Source organism: Gadus morhua, chromosome 2 (assembly GCF_902167405.1).
Source record: "Gadus morhua chromosome 2, gadMor3.0, whole genome shotgun sequence".
In the NCBI taxonomy this organism is placed as follows: Eukaryota; Metazoa; Chordata; class Actinopteri; order Gadiformes; family Gadidae; genus Gadus; species Gadus morhua.
Genome location: NC_044049.1, coordinates 14,605,523 through 14,626,715, shown reverse-complemented (window position 1 = coordinate 14,626,715; position 21,193 = coordinate 14,605,523). Strand labels below are relative to the sequence as shown.

At 40.8% G+C, this 21,193-nt stretch overlaps 2 protein-coding genes across 3 annotated transcripts; one reads left to right on the top strand and one right to left on the bottom strand.

The window, feature by feature from the left end:
* Positions 1-15,384: 15,384 nt before the first annotated feature.
* LOC115533207 (uncharacterized) lies at positions 15,385-16,968 on the top strand. The gene is made up of 3 exons (XM_030343566.1): positions 15,385-15,736; positions 15,870-16,576; positions 16,957-16,968. The coding sequence occupies exons 1-3, from the start codon at positions 15,520-15,522 to the stop codon at positions 16,966-16,968; spliced, it is 936 nt and encodes a 311-aa protein (XP_030199426.1). The 5' UTR covers positions 15,385-15,519.
* A 438-nt stretch (positions 16,969-17,406) lies between these two features.
* Positions 17,407-20,601, bottom strand: LOC115557605 (uncharacterized). 2 transcript variants are annotated; one of them, XM_030375545.1, is made up of 2 exons: positions 20,123-20,228; positions 17,407-19,143 (listed from the first exon to the last, which is right to left on the bottom strand). In XM_030375545.1, the coding sequence occupies exon 2, from the start codon at positions 18,842-18,844 to the stop codon at positions 17,576-17,578; it is 1,269 nt and encodes a 422-aa protein (XP_030231405.1). In that variant the 5' UTR covers positions 18,845-19,143; positions 20,123-20,228; the 3' UTR covers positions 17,407-17,575. The 2 variants fall into 2 exon arrangements, with proteins under 2 accessions (XP_030231405.1, XP_030231412.1); XM_030375552.1 differs by having other exon boundaries at positions 18,186-19,143; positions 20,123-20,601.
* Between the last annotated feature and the right edge of the window lie 592 nt (positions 20,602-21,193).

The following is a 21,193-nucleotide window of genomic DNA, read 5'->3' as shown; positions in this document are numbered from 1 at the left end:
AGCTCCTCCCGACTATAACTTTTTTGATGCATGTAGATCTGGAAAAAGAGGTGGAGGGGTTGCTGCTATATTTAAAAATGTATTTCAGGGGAAACAGATGTTATTTGGTGATTTTCCATCGTTCGAATACCTTAGTGCTGTATTGAAATGCTCCCCCAGAGTTCTCCTATTAATTATTTACAGGCCACCCACATATTCTGCAAATTTTTTCGATGAATTCACAGAATTATTGTCTAGCATCTCCACAGAATTTGACTGTCTAGTTATAACTGGTGACTTCAATTTTCATACTGATGATTTGAATGACAAGTGTGCAAAAAAACTTTTTACCATTTTGGACACATTTGAACTGTCTCAACATGTGAAAGAGGCTACTCATTGTAAGGGGCACACTCTAGACCTGGTTATCACAAAGGGCCTCAATGTTTCTGATCTCTCTGTGACTGATCCTTCCTTGTCTGACAACTTTTGTGTTTTCTTTAACATATCTTTTATTCCCGACATACCGACAAAATCAAACACTGTCAAAAAACGGTATATCAATGAAGATTCTAATGTACTTTTTAAAAAGGCCATCTCCTTGCTACCACCTCTAAACCCATGTTCTGCTGATGATCTTGTAGAAAACTTTAATTTGAAAATTTTGAAAGTCATAGATGTCATTGCACCTTATAAGGTTAAAACGATTTCTGGAAAGCAAAAGGCACCCTGGAGAAAAGCTGCTTCTGTCACAGCACAGAAAAAGGAATGCAGGAAGGTTGAACGCATCTGGCGTAAAACAAAACTTCATATTCACCATGATATCTATAAAGAGAGCCTCCGTGCCTACAATTTAGACTTAAAAAATGCTAGAGAAACATTTTTCTCCAATATCATTAAAACCAACACTAATAATGCAAAAACCCTATTTGCAACTGTTGACAGACTGACCAACCCCCCAACAGAAATTCCACCTGATCTCCATTCCACGCAGAAATGCAATGAGTTTGCAGCTTTTTATATTGATAAAATTGAAGGTATCAGACGCGCCATCAATATCTCCACGTCAAACAAAAATGTTGAACTACCACCCTGTTCAGGCAAAAATTACGTGGCAAGGATGGCATGCTTTAATGTTATAGACTCTCAAAATCTTGTGGAAACTGTGACACAACTAAAGCCATCCACCTGTTGCCTTGATACTATACCTACCAACCTCTTTAAGAATGTTTTCGACTGCCTAGCAGTAGACATATTGCAGATAGTTAACAACTCTCTCCAGTCAGGCAAGTTCCCAAAAGCTTTGAAAACTGCAGTTATTAAACCCCTTTTAAAAAAGCGGAGCCTAGATGCCTCTATTATTAACAACTACAGACCAATATCAAATCTACCCTTCATAAGTAAAATCATTGAGAAAGTTGTCCTCCAGCAACTAAATCACTTCCTAGCATCAACTGGTTGCTATGACACCTTCCAATCAGGATTTCGACCCCTGCACAGCACTGAGACCGCCCTTATTAAAGTTGTAAACAACATCCGTCTTAACACAGACTCTGGCAAAACCTCAATACTAATGCTACTTGACCTCAGTGCTGCATTCGACACTGTAGACCATACATTACTTCTGGAAAGGTTAGAAAACTGGGTGGGGCTTTCAGGCACTGTCTTAAATTGGTTCAGGTCCTACCTACAAAATAGGAACTACTTTGTTTCCATTGGCGACTTTGTATCAGAATCAACCAACGTGACATGTGGACTCCCACAAGGTTCGATCTTAGGACCCTCTTTATTCAACATCTACATGCTCCCACTAGGGCAAATCATGCAAAATAACAATATTGACCATCATTGCTATGCTGATGACACGCAAATCTATGTATCGCTATCACCAAATGACTATCGGCCCATAGATCTGCTGTGCCAGTGCATTGAGCAAGTGAAGGAATGGATGTGCCGAAATTTCCTTCAACTAAATGAGGACAAAACAGAGATAATTGTATTTGGTTCTAAAACGGAAAGGCTTAAAGTAACCCAACACCTTCACTCTCTGTCCCTGAAAACCTCAATCAAAGCCAGAAATCTAGGGGTTATCATGGATTCAGATTTACATTTTGACAGTCACATCAAATCAGTTACAAAATCGGCATATTATCACCTTAAAAATGTAGCAAGACTTAGAGGGCTCATGTCCACCGAAGACTTACAAAAACGTGTACATGCCTTTATCACTAGTAAGCTTGATTACTGCAATGGTCTCCTCACAGGTCTTCCAAAACAAACTCTGAGGAAGCTTCAGCTTGTTCAGAATGCTGCTGCTAGAGTTCTAACAAAGACCAAAAAATTTGATCATATTACACCAATTCTGAAATCGTTACATTGGCTTCCTGTAGGTCAGAGAATTGATTTTAAAATCATGTTGCTATCCTATAAATCCCTACATGGTTTAGGCCCAAAATATTTAACTGATATGCTTCCACTACATCAGCCTTCTGGACCACTAAGATCCTCTGAGACCAATCTGTTAATTATCCCCAGAGTAAACACAAAACATGGGAAAGCAGGATTTAGTTACTATGCAACAAATAGCTGGAATAAACTCCCAGAGGATTTAAGACTTGCCCCAACTCTGAGCACCTTTAAAACAAGACTGAAGACTTTAATGTTTGCTATAGCTTTCTGCTAAAATCTTAAATACATTGCACTTTCTAAAAAGCTTTTTTAACTTTGCCTTTATTTTCTATTTTAATACTAAAATGCCTTTTTCTATTTTAACCATTTCTTTGCATATGTTTTTCTTTTACTCATCTATTATTTTATTTTATTGTATGACAATGTTTATATGTGAAGCACTTTGAGTCTGCCTTGTGTATGAAAAGTGCTATATAAATAAAGTTGCCTTGCCTTGCCTTGCCTAATTTAACTGTGGCAGAAACGTACGCACTACTGGAGGGTGTTCGGGCCAATTTTGCCACAATAGTAGGTGGTTTCAGCTCGGCAAAGGGTGGGGAGGTCACCAAGAAAAGGAAAGACACCATTTGGGAAGACATTACCAACCGAATCAATGCCTTGGGGTCTGGCCAAAAGAGGACCTTAAAACAGGTAACACTGCGCTGGAAAAACCTGCGGGCCAAGGCAACCAAGGACCTCAGTGAGGCAAAAAACCCTCGCACTGGTAACAAGCCATATAAAAGGGGTGAATACACTGATATGGTCCTCGATATCGTCGGAGGCGAAAAGTCAGAGGCTCTGCACGGTATAAGGTGTAGAAGGAAATGGAGAGGCCACAATGACAGAGGCTGGAGAATGTGAGCCGAACCCTCCTGCAGAGGAATTTTTCCTGGACCTTACTCCAGCGATTGAGGAGGACGATGGATCCCCCCAGACCATGGAGCCAGTTGTTTCTAGAGTTGCTAAAACAAAGCGTAAACGTTCCTCGGGCCAGGATGGTGACGCCTATAAGGTGCTTCTGCGAAAGGAAACTGAAAGAGCAGAAATTCAGATTCAACTGGCAAAAGAGAAACTCCTGCTAACCCAACTGCAGCAGACAAAAGTGAAAATGGAGATACAACTCCTAAAGGCAGAGGTGGAAAAAGCTGGGCTTTGTCCTGTAAATGATCCTAACATTTTTTGAATATTGGACAGTGCTATTTTTTGTTCCGTGGAGGAACAGTGCTTAATTGCGCTCGCGCTTTTACGCATTTGGGACTTTCTACCAAGTCAGGAGACTATATGGGAGTGGACAAATCCACTGTGAGTAATCAGGTGAAGGTTGTGTCCATGGCACTGGGCAGTCTGATCAATCAATTTGTTTCCATTGGACAGTGCTAAAATTTGTTTATTACCAAAACTAAATAAGGAATGTAAATGTTTCAGTTCATTATCATTTTTCTGTTTCTTAAAATTAAAACAAACAATGGCTATTTGTGGCCACCTGTATTTTTCGGTGTACTTGTTGTTCTTTGCCAAGCCTGTAGGCTGCACTGTTGGTTCCATTCTAAAATTCGGTAATCGAGATTTGGTAATTCTGAAATTTGGGATTTGGATCACTTTGATCCTATCCAAAGTTTCTTTGAAAAACTGGCATAAAAGTAATCTGGATCAAGTGATCCTGGATAGCAAAACATGGGATTTCCAAATCCAGATCATTTTGATCCAGATTACATTTTTTTAACAACTGGGCCCAGAACACCAGACTGGATTTAGTAGTCATGCTCATTGTGTCTGCGTGTATGATCCATAATCTGTGCACGGGTCCTGCAGACATCTGTGAAGAGCATCCAGGTGGTTGGCTGCGTCAAGAAGATGAAAACATCTGACATTGAGTAATAAACCATGTTCTTGCAATGGGCATATCTGTTTTGTGTAATTTCTGCTTAACATTTGTTCTGCTTTGTTTTTGAGATAAGTGTCATGCATGTCATACTTGCGTTTAAATCCAAAGGAAACATCACAAACAGTTTGAGCGTAAAAAAAACCTTTTTTAACAGGCATGTCCAAAAAGTTGTTGGCACTTTGGCACAAATGGTATAGTAGGCTATGACAATACATTTAATTATATAAAAAAAATTTAACACATAAATTGTCCAAAAAGAAGTATAGACACTGAAGATTTACAATTACATTTAGGGCATTTAGCAGACGCTTTTATCCAAAGCGACTTAGAATAAGTACATTTGTCATGATGTAATATATCGCTGTCGGTACAGAAAGGATGTTCATAGAACAAAGTGCAAGTACCACAATCGCTAGGTCAATCAATTCCCCGTGTTACAGCCATGATAGCAGCTACTGCAGTTGCTACACAGTTAAGTACTACAATACAATACAATACAATACAATACAATACAGTACAGTGTACAATGGTGGTCAGAAGTGGGAAGGTGGCTATGCAGAGTCGAGGTGGACTCTGAACAGGTGAGTCTTGAGTCTTTTTCGGAAGATAGTGAGCGACTCTGCGGTCCTGAGAGCGGCAGGGAGCTCGTTCCACCACTGAGGTCCCAAAACCGAACAGAACATATGTCAAACAAGTGGTATAGTAGGCTATGGCTACTAAGTTTAAATTTTCAAGAGAAATTACTACTCACTACTATCTTGCTTCACTACCCTAACCCTACCCCTAACCAGAGGCGGACAGAGTACACAGCTTCCTTACTTGAGTAAAAGTACAGATACCCCTTGCTAAATTTTACTGAAGTACAAGTAAAAGTACTACAGTCAGATGTCTACTTAAGTAAAAGTACTGAAGTACTTGTTTTTAAAAGTACTTGAGTATCAAGAGTACAAGAGTATGTTTTCTAAATATTGCATTACTACTGCCACAATGCTTACATTTATGTATAGAAACGTCCTACATGGAGTTATGAAAAATGTTAAAACATTGGAGAATGTAAAAGGAATTGAAAGTAAAATCAAGTAATTTTCATCTTTTTACCATGGCAATAGCACAATAGTATACTTAAGCAACAGATCACGCCAGGCTGTGGTATGTGCTCATTCTACCACTGTTAAGGGGCGTTGTCCGGCCCCGACGCGCAGCGGAGGGCCGGCGACCCCCTTCACAGTGGTATAATGAGCACATGCCACTGACTGAAGTGATCTATTGCTTTTATACAACGGTTACTGTTATGGCGAAACGAAAGTCATAGACACACTACATTTAAAAAGAAACCAAGAAAGTCAAAGTAGCCGTTTTGTTAAAGACTACCAAAAAGTAGTCCCTCCTGGCTGCCGCTATGCATCGACGGTCGCTATGCAACACACTTTAGCGTTCCTCCGAGAGAAGGCTCCGATAGAGCGGTTCGCCTGCAACTTATCCTATGGAGCAGTTCACTCGCCGTGTGCTTAAGCTTTCGTTAGTCTCTCCATCGCCTTGCTCACTTCCGGAGTAACAACATTTACACCCTCTCCATCATCCAACACATGTTTTACTTTGTAACTGTTTCTACTTCCAGGCGCGGAGTGATATGCAAACTTTCACAAAATGATCGGACGTCATAGCAGTTATGTATACGCTCATTATACAACAGTTGGGAACCAATCAGATCACTGGATTTAGGTCCCCCGTTGTATAAAGTATAACAGTATACTCAAGAACATAAAAACAATTGCTCAGCTTACATAAATATGCAATATCAGAAAAGAAAATTCAGCTAACAATTCTATGTATGTGTTTCTCAGTTTTTTTATCAATCAAATCAACAATCGTCTCTCATCTAATTCTGACCATGGAGTTGGCTTTGGCGGAAAGCAAAGGTGATTGCTGTAGGTGATTGAGTGATTGAGTAAAGTACAGATCCCTAAAAATTGTACTTAAGTACTGTACTCAAGTAAATGTACTCCGTAACTGTCCGGCTCTGGTAATAATGTATATATAAGCATATATAAGTATATAATACGTTGCAATAAGTTATTGCAACGTAGGCCTACTGCTAAACTTGAGGCCAACTACTAGTATTAGAAGCATCTGAAACTTAAGATCTACCTTGTTGCAATCTGCTGCAACACAGCTGGTCCAACGTCGTCCATCAGAAGCCGTCGAGTACAGTCATTCAAAAGCAGCTTGCAACGCAATACGAAGGTTCTCCAAGCCATAATCTCTGAAACAAAGAAGTACAAGTACAGAATTACCGTGTTCAACTGAACATGTGGACACCTGAAAGCCTGAAATCGAAACCGTGGGGCGGGTCCCCCTAAAATTAAGGTTGATGAAAAAAAATGTCATAAGGATTACATTATTACATTACAAATATATGTTTATAAATTAGTTATGGCCCACTGTTGTGTTTTCTTAATTGTGTAGGCCTACCCTATCACTCAATTCGGGCAAATTACTTTTTTTTTTAACCTAATAAATAAAAAGTGCAATTTAAAGACAGAACCCGTGGCATGGATGTGGTAGAAACAATGATGGCTGCATTTGTGAAAGCAAATTACAGTAAATCTGTCTGAGCAGAGGTGTGTATGTGTGTGTACATGTGATTCGGCTCTTTGCAGTAAAACAGTAAAAAATTGGCTCTTCTCTGACTGGTTGGCCACCCCTACTCTATGATGACATTGTGTGTGTGTGTGTGTGTGTGTGTGTGTGTGTGTGTGTGTGTGTGTGTGTGTGTGTGTGTGTGTGTGTGTGTGTGTGTGTGTGTGTGTGTGTGGGCCTCCCTGACCAATTTATGCTTAGGGCCCTCTTAGCAGCAACCCGGGCTAAACGTTCATTGGATAATGCTGTAATTTTGTCCCACCAACGGAGCTTCACTGGACCCCGAACTTCTGCATGATGATTAGAGAAAATCTTTCTAAAACCCATAACTCCTTTTGATTGGACAGCCATAGCGTCGTCCGAAGACCAATGTTAAGCTCAGTCTTTGCTGAAGTTGGTAAACAGACTGAAATAAAACATTGTTCCAATTTGTTTTAATCATTGGTTAGTTTGTTCAGTAAATTCAGTCGACTAGCTAGCTAGTATGGTAGAAAAACATGGAGGCTTAAAAGAACATCTTGCCCAAATGTGATATCAGCGTGGAGAGAAACCGAGTCAGGAGGCCCTGTCCCTTTGTCATTCATATGCCGGGAGTTCCTTGGATCAAAGATGGCCCCCCACATCAGTATAGTTCTCAGTTCACTGAGATATTAAGTATATAATTATGTAAGGTAAATCGTGTTACAGTAAAGCAAAACATTAAACTCTGTATTAATGTGTCTCTCTTCACACCATATAGGCCTACTTTCAAAAGATGAACCCCCGATTGCCTCATTTACATATAAGTGGCCCCTGAGAGAGGCATCTGGCTCATGTCACCGTGAGGGTGGAGGACAGGGAGGGCTTTGATAAGAGGCCCTACTAGTCCATACTACTGTTAAAGTCAGACACTACCAGCTTTATGAATATAATTATTGATACCACTGGCACATATAGTGGTATTGTTAACTATTACAATGCAAACATGTTTTACTGTTTAAATGAATATTGGTTTTACGGGGCTCATCTCTTAAACCAACATGGTAAGTCATGTTGGTTTAAGATGTATTCACAAAATATTCAGGCTGTATTCACAAAGCTTTTTATCTTACCGCTAGAAGTGCTCCTAACTCTAAATAAACGCTAAAAAAAAATAACGTATACGTTTTCTCTTAAAAGTAATCCACAAAGCCGCTAAGGATAAATCACTAAGAGTGACGCCCCCTTATGTCGATTCTCGTGCACGAGTTTAGAAGCGGTCAGTATGGTGATGTAGTGTATATCTCTTTATCAATTTGCAGTCCTCCATTGTCTCCAAAGTATTCCATCTTGCTGCAGCCATTTTCAGATTCTTTGTAAATAGGTCTTACTGAGTGAGTCCTAGAGGACTTTTAAGCTCTCCTAGATTTAGGTGCTACTTTTAGGCCTAAGATTCTTTGTGAATACGGCCCCTGGCCCCTATAGTTCCCTTACTATCATCCATTACTATTAGGGATGTAACGATACACAAGTGTCACGATTCAGTACGTACCTCGGTTTTTAAGTCACGGTTCGGTATGTTTTTCGGTACAGTTGTGTTTATTAAACAATTTTTATTTTATTTTGATTTATTCAATCGTATCAAACTAATGTCTTGCACACATGAAAATACATCAAATACAATTGAGGATAAAAACACATTCAAGTCCAGGACTTAATTCCATTGTGGTCCTCAACACAAGACAAGACACTCAGTGTGTGATGTGCACCCACTTCTGGTTGTGGTGTTGTGGGGGCCACGATAACTTTTTAACTGTTACTGTTAGCATGACAACTTTTGAATCTGTCCATGCATCTGATGCGCCCCACCCTTAGCCAGCGCTAACGGTGGGTCCAAATGCACCCAGTTGCTCTTTTAAATTGATTAACTTTTAGGGGAATAGACTGCAGTATAATTGTGTGTCATGTCCAACATGTCTAGGCACAGCCTAGTTCTTCGGATTTCTTCTGTGGTATTTACCATGACAGGCCTGTCATGGGTTCAAAAGTTCTTATATTACTCTACATTCTACCCAGACGTGTAGTAAATCACTCATATCAATAATTGAAAATATTGCATGATTGAGTACTAAAGAATAAATGGAAAATAATTGGAAGGTAAAAAGGTTTTGCACAAGATCTTACACTTGAAACTGGTTAGAAACAGACCAATAAACTAAAGCCTAAACTCCCAAAACTCAATAACATTAGTAAAAGCACAGATCAGTTCATAATGTCCATCCCTCCTACAACATTCCATTACCATAAACATACTGTCTATCATTTCCACATTTGACTATTTTATAGTAAAGTAGAAATTGCATCGTGTAATTATGTAATTATGACAAATGAGCATGAAAATATCATTAAATAAAATAAACAATAGACAGGCAATTGATACAACAGCTACAGGTTGGTGATGGAAGGTTTCCAATGACCCAAGAGCTCTGTTATGTGGTGAAGCATTGAGGATTGGCTACAGGAATGGAATGACTGGTTCTATATTTACGAGAATAGGTTCACTGGTGGGAAGCAGTAGGCAACAACCTCAGTGATCATATTCTTAAATATATGATATCACAAACCTAACCACCATGGGAATTCCTTATAGTCTAAATAAACTTGCCTAGTTTGCCTGCTTTGTCAGGAATCAGGGTAGACCTTTATGATATGTATAAGTGAGTAGGTTGTTTAATTTTTTTTAAAATTCTGACTAATTTCTGACCAATACTCTCTTCAACAGAAGAGTATGACAGAAGATTAAAGGAAAAGGAATACATTGTTGGCCTGATTTGGTGTAAAGCCCACTCACCACGTCAAGGTACAGGCCACGAGTGGGAACATAGAAGACGCAAGACAAAACAATACAAACATAGAGGGTAAAGGGGGCGGAGTCCTGTCTCCAAGGGAGGAGGGGGGGCGGAGTCCTGTCTCCAAGGGAGGAGGGGGCGGAGTCCTGTCTCCAAGGGAGGTGGGGGCGCAGTCCTGTCTCCAAGGGAGGAGGGGTTTGGTCAGGTTAAACCTTCCCAAACCCCAGGGACCCAACAAGAGATGTGCTCATCATATCTGCAAAATCCTCCTCCTCCCTAACACCTCTTGGAAGGTAGAGGAAGAGGGCACAGGTGGAGGCATAGGGAAGCCGCCTTGTCCCTGGCTCCTGGTCGAAGAAATGAACCTCGCATTTCCTCGGGAAGCCCAGGGCTGGAGGATGATCGGCTCCCGTGACAAAGACTAAGAGGTCTTCGAAGGTGGCATCCACCTCTCCCTCTGTTGGCATATACGTAGTGTTACTTTGTTTGCAAAGCACGTTAGTGTCATTGTCATTGCAAAGCTTATGTGAGAATTCTATCAACTTGTCAATATACAAACGATACCGGAGATAGATGGCTATCTATATAGTTAAAGTGCGGTCAGTTCCAAAAATACAAATTGTCTTCATTGTCAGCATTTGTTGTCAGGCTTTGGGGCCCAGCGGGAACATGCAGGTTATGTTTTTTAATTTCTTTCCGTTTTTAAACAAATGTGGCTCCTTTACTTTTGTCAATGAATAATAGCGAGATAGCAATAAAACTTCCCCTGCCCTAGCGATCAATCATTGACGTCCAATTGAGAATCAAATGTATTAACCCACCTTCAACTTTGATGAGCCAGTCATCATACTGGAAGATGGTTTCCTCCTCCTCCCCCCTGGCATTACTGCCCTCAGGGCTCCAGTCCGTCAGGAATAGGCCTCTGAAGGTCTGCCGGGTCAATTTCCCCCCCGTTGAGCAGAAAATTGGCAGAAACTGCTGCCAATTTGCAGAGACAAGGTCGAAAAAACGTCCACAGGAGTTCAACCCGGCAGTATACTGCTGCACCATACTGGCCACTCTGTTGATGAGATGGTGATAGAAACACAAGAAGAAGGCCTGCACTTGAAAAAACTCATAGGCTTTGTTGGAGGGGGGGGGTTTGAAAATGTAATACCTCGTCAGATGACGTTTATTACTTTTTAATAATTTGTAACAGCCTTAATTTTTGCTAATTTCATTTACTACGGTTTAATTGACAATTGAAATGTCTACAATCGAAAGTTCAAAAATTGGGAACAACTCCACACTCGCACACTGCCCCCTGACACACATGTTGTTTTCTTAACTGTCTGCCACTACACTCCATGATATGTTATAGTATTTTCATTCTTTCTTACCGATGGAAGCAGTAGTTGGCCACTACCCTCTCAATGACTTGAGGCATCTCCTGCAATGTAGAGGTGTAGAAGGAGGGCACTCCCGCAGTCAGAGACCCAGTCCCCACAGGATACCTTCAGTCGCTGCAGGTCCTCCTCTGTGCGACAGGCCTTCAACTTTTCGAAAATGAAAAAAAAAAAAGGTTGGTCTTCAATTTGCTCTGTTGGTATGCTGTGCAATAATGCAAATATCTACTTTTTTTTTTATGAAAAACAAAATAAGACATCCTCTTAAGTAATTGTTATCTTTACTTTATCATTAAAACACACATGACAGAATTTCATTGATGTCACCTGTTGCAGTTTGCCCCCTTTATCCTCGTCGAGCAGCACCCCTATGTCGAGGTCACTTAGGGGTGCTGACTGGTGGCACATAAGCAGGTAAACCGACCTACTCATTGACCGGGGCCCCGGGCCACCGTGGGCCACTGACCAAGCGGTCAATTTCCCCGCCTTGAAGAACTTCTGCTGCTCCAAGGCACGAAGGTCATACGTGAAAAATAGCTCATTTGAGCGTCCCTCAAAAACCCCGAGGGTGCCCTGAATGGCCATCATTAGGAGTCTGTAAAGCAGAGCACAGGGGAAAAGTCATTTGATAGTGAAAAGGGTTATGTAGTTTCCCTAAAGGGAAACTACATTATGAGTAACAAAAAAACAACAATTTGTCATGTAGTTTCCCTAAAGGGAAACTACATAACCAGAACAGTAGAAAAGTAAAATACTAAAGTAACACATTACTTCAAGCAGCATTTGGACATTACCTTTGAAATTCCCTCCTGGGACCACCATAGTCGTCCGCCATTTCGTTGAGGAATTCCATCCTCGGCTCCCTTTGCCACTCAAAGTACGACCGGCTGAGCACCGAGAATGGACTTTTGAGCACATTCTGGCGGCGTACAGCCACCGTCAACGGCCGCTCTGTGTCTATGTTCTCCAGTTGAAACCTCAAGATAAGCTGATCAAGGCTAACCTATTATGAGTAACAAAAAAACAACAATTTGGGCACTATATAGTGGACTTAAAATAGGGTACATACAATGTTCCCTACATGTTACTCCCGTATACCACAATGCAATGCGGTTGTATTTTTCCAGGGGAGAAGAAGAAGCTGAATAACCGCGAAAACGAATAACTTTAATGATGGAGTCTCCGGCTTGTGTTTAGAAATGTCAACAATTTATTTGGGATTTAACATTCAAAATTAATTTAATAAAACTTGAACAAGGAAATGTAACATTCAACATCAATACAACCTCCAGCCCGGTTTGTTTAGATGATGTCGGCGCATCACGTCACACAAATACCAGGCGCATTTACTGACGCAAATGACGTTTAGAAATGTTAGGCGTAGTGTCCGAATTCTCGTTCCCTATTCCCTATATAGTGCACTATATCATGTACACTATATAGGGAATAGGTAACGAGTGTATAGGGAAAGATTTCGAACACAGCTAATGTCTTTCCTTTGTTCCTTGTGCTTTCATTGTGGTTGTTCGTTCTGCGTGTTCCCTGTTCCCTGTTGTCTCCTGAGTTCCCTGAGTTACCTGGTTCCTTGCCTTAGCCTTTAGGCATAAATAAAGTGCTGTTCTCGCTAAACCGTCTGCATCTGGGTCCTACCTGCCTGCCTGCACCCTCAACCCTAACACAATTACTGTGTGGTGTAATGAAATTCACACAGATAATGACAATATCACATGGAGAGTACAATAACCGTCTGTAACAGTCTTATACACTTTATGATCTTACAGCTGTTGGGTCAGACACAGAGGCCGATGTTGAGAGTTCCTCGACATCCGATCCGGATGACAGGTCATCTTCATCCTGAATCATGAATTCATCTCTAGAACAAAAAAGATAAAAATAGAAATAGAATTATAGGCTGGGGATCAATGATACAGACAAATGCATTAGTTATGCACTTCGTTCATCCGAATCCATACAATCCCGTTCATTCACTTTTTTCCCTTTTCATATGAGCAACCTTCATATTTGACTAAACCAGGACTAACTAAACCTAAATACTCCCATGGTATTCCCAGACACTGTCACAAGGTCCCCTGTGGTCGAGCTCCACCTAGACAGCACGGGACCCAACATCTTCATGCCTCATAAATAACAGTTTGGCGTAAGATCTAAGATCTTCAAGGGCGTCAGTGGCATTTTGAGTGTGGGGGACGTATTTTGGCGGGGGGTCTGGGGGTCCTCCCCCATTTTCAAAGAAGTACATGCAATTGCCCGCATTCTGGTGCATTTTACCATGTTTTTAGATTTAAAATTATCTCCGCTAACATCATCACATACCCTTCGCCATACCTAGAGATTGGCATGGTTTTATTTCAGTTAGCCTATTAGCTGGTTTGATTTGCATTGAGAAATCATTAGGCTAACTAACAGCTATAAGGCTAACTGAAGAGAACCATGCGGATCTCTAGGTATAGTGAAGGGTATGTGATGATGTGGGGCTATTTTATATCCAAAGGCCTAGGTGACTTCATCAGGATGCATAGTATCCTGGATCCATGAAATAACTGGCTTTTAAGAATAAGAATCTGCCTGCCTCTATGGGAATTTAACATAGGGGTGTCTATACTTTTTTAACCTCTTAAGACCCATTCGCCCACCGGTGGGCGATTTGTGTTTGTTGACCACATGTTCCCACTACGCAGCGACATAACCCGCTTCAACTTTCATCATTACAGACATTCTATACATCGTTAGAAAGGGTAGAATCTCCACAATTTATTCATCCGGTTGTTTTTTTTTATAAATCATGAGCACAAAACCATAAATATTGATATTAACCAGCATGGTAAACCGGAAATGCCAATAAAACAGAGAGACTCCCTACCTTTGAAGCAATCCGAGAACCGTAATATGTGTCCATTCCTCAATTATTTATATTCCAAATGTCCGTGAGAATCCACTGATCAAAAGCATCCACATGGTTTTTCATAAAATTATTCCAGCTTGTGAATATTGTCGTGTAAAGTCCATTTGTTTACCATCTCCAAACTTTGTTCGTCAACTAACATCCAGATTTTCGAAGCCGCATGGATATTTTCTCTACCTCCAGTATGGAGTTGTTGGGTATGCTTGTTTTCATCACTTTGCTGGCTACAAAATGAAAGTGTCCCCGTCTTTTTCTGTTCAGTTTTCACCCCGGTACAGCCCGTGAAGTAGATGGAGCGCTCCCAGTTCGAAGGGCCAATGGGCTTTGTTTACTTTGTTACGCGGCTTTAGTATAGGGACAGCGTATTGGCTATTGATATATCAATCACTTGGGCTTCTAGCCAATGAGTTTACCTTTCCAACGCTACCAGGCGTGTCCAGGTGTGATACGTATGAGCCGAGATATACAGCTGCGTCATCACGGCAGACAACTCGCTTTGCGCATGCGAGAGCCTCCAGCGGACCAGGACGCACGCCGCACACATTGATTTCGCCGTTTACAATGGCGAAATCCACAAAGAAAACCAAATATTACACACACGAAGAAGCCCTTGCTTTGATTTTGGCTTCATCGGAGGACAGCGAAGACAGCCAATATGATTCCGAGATAGAGGACATGTTCAAGAAACAATTGGACGACGTCTTAGATCGGTGAGTGACGCCATCTATGTGTATTTTTGTGTGTGGGTTTTTATGCTTACAGTGAACAATGCAGTATAGTTATATAGTATACATTATATATTTAATGGAGAACATTTATTTGTTAACGATACATTATTCATTCACAAAGCAAATTGGTATCCTTAAAGGTTGGATTTTTCCTCATTTGTTTAATTAAGATATTAAGATCAATTTCCAAAAGATGATTTTTTTATTGCTCTTTTTACTCAACTTTAGCACGGGTGCCTAAACTTATGCCTACTAGGGCTGCCACTAACGACTATTTTTCTATCGATTTATCTCTAGACTATTTTATCGATTAGTCGATTAATCTAAACGATTAATTTTCTCGGCCACCACTGAGTTCAAACGAGATCCGAGGTCCGAGGAAAAGGGGCGTGTTTGTGCGTGTCGCTAGGCAACGTCCTCGGACCTCCGAGACAGATGGATAAGAAAACGCAGCATAAGTGTGAGATCAAAAAATGCGATCGACCTGAGCAGGCTGAGCGCCAGAGTTGACTAAATGAAACAGAAAATAAAATAAACAAGACAAAACGAGAGTGAAAATGAAGAGAGGTAGAAACTAATAATAATAGAGGGTTTTCACGGCGCGTCATCAGCGCGTCATCAATCCGGCAGTCGCCATGTTGGAGGTACTCGGCAAGGTAAATAAACCGCACGCCAAGGTAAATAAAGCGCACGCCGCAGTAGATCCCGAATATCTTCGTGGAAAATGGTAAATTATTGCCGTGTTTTTGGCTGTACCAATCGGTCAGACCGCGAAAAACATTTGGAGTATTACAGACTGCCAAAAGTTATAACTAATCAAGGAGAACAATGCCAAAAGTTGTCAGAGGAAAGGAGGCGCTTGTGGTTAGCGAAGCTGAACCAGGATCTACGTGGCAAAAATCTGGACAACGTCCGAATTTGTTCGGCCCATTTCTTGTCAGGTAAGTGACATGTTTTTATGTTGCATTATTGACTTAATATCTGATTAGGATCATATTTAATAGCCTGCTACAGTAGCAACACAGTTCTTAAAATGTAGAGCTACAATGTGCTGTATTTCTCATTGTATTCCAGGTAAAAGGTCTGACCTTTATCAAAAGGATGACCCAGATTGGGTGCCATCTGTCGGAATGACAGGTCAGCAAAGGTCTCCTGAAAAAGCTGGGACATCATCACGCTACAGCCGTCGTGGGAATAGAACCCAGCAGAGACTGAGAGAAGCTGCTGCTGATGCTGCTGCTGGTGCTGGAGTTGCTGCAGAGACTGATGATTCTGAGACTGATGACCCTACTACAAGTGGTTATATCAGCAGCAATTTGTGCAGCACAGAGACTCAAAGTGAATTGACTGGTGATTTAATTGAGGCTATGACCAGCGAACTTCAAAATCTTAGAACTGAAAGCATCCAGTTGTGCTCTGATGTTGCACATTTGTCCACTACCTATGACCAAAGTGCATTTGTTGATAATGATGAAAAGGTTTTATTTTTCACTGGCCTACCTACATACCAGATACTGTTGGTACTCTTCACATTCCTTAGTCCCCACCTCCCTGTGAAGAAGTCACTTGATAAGTTTAAGCAGTTGATGCTGACACTGATGCGCCTTAGGCTTAATGTTTCCACGACCTTCCTGTCATATGCATTTAACATATCAATAGCCACTGCTTCTAGGATAGTCACTGATGTCATTGATGTCATGTTTATTCGTATGAAACCACTTATCATATGGCCAGAAAGAGAGCATTTACAAAAAACTATGCCAATGCAATTCAGGAAACATGTTGGGAAAAAATGTGCTGTTATTGACTGTTTTGAGGTTTTTATAGAACGTCCGTCTAACCTTATAGCCAGAGCAGAAACATGGTCTTCCTACAAGCACCATAACACAGTTAAATTCTTGATTGGTATTACACCACAGGGCACAGTGTCTTACATTTCAAATGCATGGGGAGGAAGAGTCAGTGACAAATACCTAACTGAAAACTGTGGCTTTTTGGACAACATAGTTCCTGGTGATCTTGTCCTTGCTGACCGTGGCTTTAATATTCAAGCCACTTTGGGTTGTATAATGGCTCATGTAAAAATTCCAGCCTTCACTCGTGGAAAGTCACAGTTGGCTCCTGTTGACTTAGAAACCACAAGAAAAATTGCCCATGTCAGGATTCATGTTGAGCGTGTAATTGGTAGCGTGCGCCAGAAATATACCATCTTGGGGGGGATATTACCAATTGATTTCTTGATGTGCAAAGATAGTGATGGTTATTGTACCATTGATAAGATTGGACTTGTCTGTTGTGCTCTGGTGAACCCATCCATTGTTGATTTTGACTGAAGAATATTTTTATATGCACTTTGTCAATAAAAAGACTATATAGCCTAAAATTATTTATAAATGGTTGTTAATTTACAGTTTTTGTTAATGTATTGTTGTGGAAGAGAACACATCATAACACTATCATCAGAACACAGATTTATTAAAGGAAAACCACACAGTTATCAGAACAGATAGCTTATAAACTATACAGTACTATAAATTATAGTATATACAGTATACTATAGTGCGAACATAATTTTGCATGTAATTTGAGTTTTACAACTTTTTTTATAGCATTGCAAAATCTCACCAACTTGAAATCAAATGCTAAAAATATTTAAAGAACAGTTTCAAAAAAGGTACACGTTTCTAAATAAATTAAATATTGTTTTAACCAACATTAAAACAAAGTGCCTGAAGTGCGTAACTTCACAACAGTCCACTAAAAAATACAGTTTTGTTTTTTTACTTCAAAGGTTTCTTTCCCTTTTTTGGCTCAAACTTAGGTAGCTTTTGGCACTTTGGGCAATACCATTTTCCCTTTGGTGCAACCTTGACATTAATGCACGAGTAGTGAAACCACTTAATATGACATTTTGCATTGTCACACAAAATCATCTTTCCAAACTCAACCTGGCCACAGAAACACCAGGTTTCTTCTTGGCCACTGGCACTTGCAGCACAATCAGAGCCATGTGATTCAGCCGAGGTAGATACTCCAGGTTGCGAGGACACATTGGCCATGGTAGATGAAAGCCTTGTGTAAAACTTGCCAACTAACTCTGGCATAATGGCTGTGTCAAAAATATTCTTGCTTTTCTGGCATATCGTGTCCCAAAACTCTTCATCAAATAAAATGCACTCAACATGCAAATCCTTTTCTGTCCAAACAACTAAATAGGCAGATTCCAGTTTGCACACCCCAAGTTGAGTTTGCACCTGGTAGAAATACTGGTGGTTTCGGTTAAGTGTCAGTTTCCCTTCACTGTCCTTCTCCAAATAGGATACACTGTCCAACATGTCACTTTTCACACAGAATGGACATTTCACTTCAATTACACTGACACCACAACAATCACAAGAAACAAGGCCATCGGGAGAAGCACCCAAGAATGGCACACTTGGATTTATGAAAAAACCTGTGTCGTGTACTTTAACATTTTCATGAGATTCCTTATGTACATCTATAAACATATCACGTGCAAATTTCTCATGATTACATCCCCAGGTAGTGGCTTTTGATGTGAATCTGTATGACTCAGGATAGCATACACTTTTGATTAAGCTCTGAGCTGGCTGTTTTGGATCAGTGCAACATGCAGTTTTCATTTTAGATGCTGTGATTCGACCAGCGCGAAATCTAAACCACAGTTTAGAGGAAGCTTGATCCCTTGTAGCGGCCTCAACTGCCTTTGCTTGCTCCTCTGAAACAGAAATTTCAACATCTTTGCATGTGGACAATAGCTCACTATAGTCCATGTGAACTGCTTCGTCTTTTCGCAATTCCGTCAACACAAGAGGTAAATTTTCTCCAATTGATTTTGGGAAAAAACTGTCAGAGTAAGGCTCAATCAGGGACAAAATAGCAGACTTTGATCCAGTCGCGCTAAGAGCACTGAATAATGATGACAGTTCATCACTGGTTGGCTGTTGCGGTTTCCCAACTGTAACAGTAGAAGAAGTGGAAGTATCACTTGGGTCCTCAAGTGGCTGTCCAAGAGCAGCACATTTCATCCTGCCAGCTCTTTTACTTGAGACCTCTTGGTTACAGTGAAGTCAATCTTCCGGCATTCCCTGTATTCCACCTTAGACAGTGCAGTAGGTAACAGCCAATACGCCTTCTCTTGCGTCACTGTCTTTGAGTCCCTCAACTTCACTGTTTCTTCTATGAGAAACAATAATGCAGCAACATGTGTGCACGTCTCTCCGAGGCCAGCCATACACGTGCAGTGGGCTCCAAGTATCCGACCAGACTTCTCAGCGATTATCCAGGGTTCCAAGGGTGTTTCTCGGATTGATTGAGAATGGAGAACCTGAATAAAAGACATGACAACCAAATAAGTAAGAATAACAAAATAGTTTCTCACCGTTTCACTTTAAAAAAATGAATAACAGTTAGGCTTATCTGCATCACTTGTTCACAATGTGGCCACACAGGCCCCCAGAGGTTATAAACTCTGATAGTGATAAATGCACTATAAATAAAGTTGATAGTGTACAGTGTACATAGCAATCTAGACTGTGGTCTGTGGACTGCATATCAAACTGGGGGTCCTTGAAATGAAAAACGGTTGAGAATCACCTGGCTACACCTTGGGTCAGGGATGGGCAACTTTCATGATAAAGAGGGCCACATTTTTTATCATAACCATCGGAGGGCCACATCACTGCACACTTCAACTAAACGTGAGCTGAGAGAAGCTACATAATTTTGAATTTGGTAGATGATTTCCAGTATTCTGGTGCATTTTGGCGATGGCCACTACCTAAAAAATCGTCCAGAATCATAACCTATGTACGGTATGTTAATTGAACCAACATACATTCATTTCATGTTTTCCATGCTCAAACAGCCACATGAATGGTCAGTATTTTTATCAGTGCAAAGGGCTCACATACATCATCATTCAATGAAGTCAAAAAACTGAAAAACAGTGGCCCAACATTAAGTGCAACAACTCAATGAACTCAAACCCAACAAACAGTTGTAGTAGTTGTAGTGGCGACTTAAGTGGATCTTTAATGACTGATATCGCTTCTAAGCAAACTAGACGCATGGGTTTGCCTTTGAATTCTATGAATTCTTCTCATCTTTCTTGAACGAGTTTTCTGTAACTCGATCAATTATTATTATTATTATATATATATATATTTTTTTTATAATTATGTGCGGGCTGAGTGGCCGCGGGCCGCATGCCCGCGGGCCGCCAGTTGCCCATCCCTGCCTTGGGTATTGCAATGATATCATACAGTTATGGTTAGGTTGATTAAAGACATTATTGCATTACTTACTTTGGCCTTCGCAACACATCTGTCGTCGATGACTTGGTATTGAATCTCCCTCACCCATCCACACACCATCTGGTTATAGGCCTCCAAACTTTTGTACACTTTAAGGTCTTCCGCTGTGTATGGGCTTGGCGAGAAAACCAGGTAGTTGACGATGTCAGGATAACAAACAGACGGAAGACTCTCCGGTTCGTCATTGATCCAAGACGAGGGAGCCAACTCGTAGGGATCTGCACCACCAATCAAATCGAACTTCCTCAAATATCGTGCTTTTTCGCCCGGTCCAAGTCCTTCCCTGTATGCCTTTGCATCTATAACGCCTTTTGACGAGCTTTTCTTGGGTTTATGACCTTTATCCATCGCAGCGTTTTCGTTTATCCAGCGCAGAGTTTACATGCATTACAGCGCAGTGTTTACATCGAGTGCCTCCAACATGGCCGCGCATCCGGGTTACTGCCCAAGACGTGACGTCGGTGAAAACCCTCTATTGGAATTGTTAAAAATTTCTTCAAATTCTTCAAATGCTTTACGCTCGTAACTGATTCAAATTTCAACCGTTTGCCATGGTTCAAAAAATTAAACGAATCTAGAGATTCATATCTATCTAGGCATGTTCACGAAATTTCGGGAGCTATTAAACTTTTTTCGGTATCGCAGTTTTAGTTTTAAAACGGCATATTACATCATTCTAACCGGCGGACCTTCCACTGTTTGACATCGTAACCAGTCCTTTTTCAACCGTTTACCATCGTTCAAACCATTAAACAAATCTACACAATTGTATCTTCAATCCTATCCAAACGGAATTTCGATAGCATTTATACTTTTTTCACAATCACAGTTTTAGTTTCAAACTCGCATCGGCCATCGTTTTCAGTTGATTTAGGTAACCATAGCAACGGCAAACAAACCCCGCGAAGCACAATCCCTACAATGCTTTACGCTCGTAACTAATTCAAATTTCAACCGTTTCCCATGGTTAGTCGGACTCGACTGCTGCTGCCGCCATGATTTTTTAAAACTGAAGCGTTGACTGAAGGCGACCAATGACTGGTGCCAAAAAAGAGTGACGTC

Excerpts from the sequence above, each read along its gene's own strand:
- LOC115533207 (XM_030343566.1), top strand. The coding sequence starts at position 15,520 with ATGGTAAATTATTGCCGTGTTTTTGGCTGTACCAATCGGTCAGACCGC. Across the intron at positions 15,737-15,869 it reads TTCGGCCCATTTCTTGTCAG|GTAAAAGGTCTGACCTTTAT; the intron begins GTAAGTGACATG and ends ATTGTATTCCAG.
- LOC115557605 (XM_030375545.1), bottom strand. The coding sequence starts at position 18,844 with ATGAAATGTGCTGCTCTTGGACAGCCACTTGAGGACCCAAGTGATACT.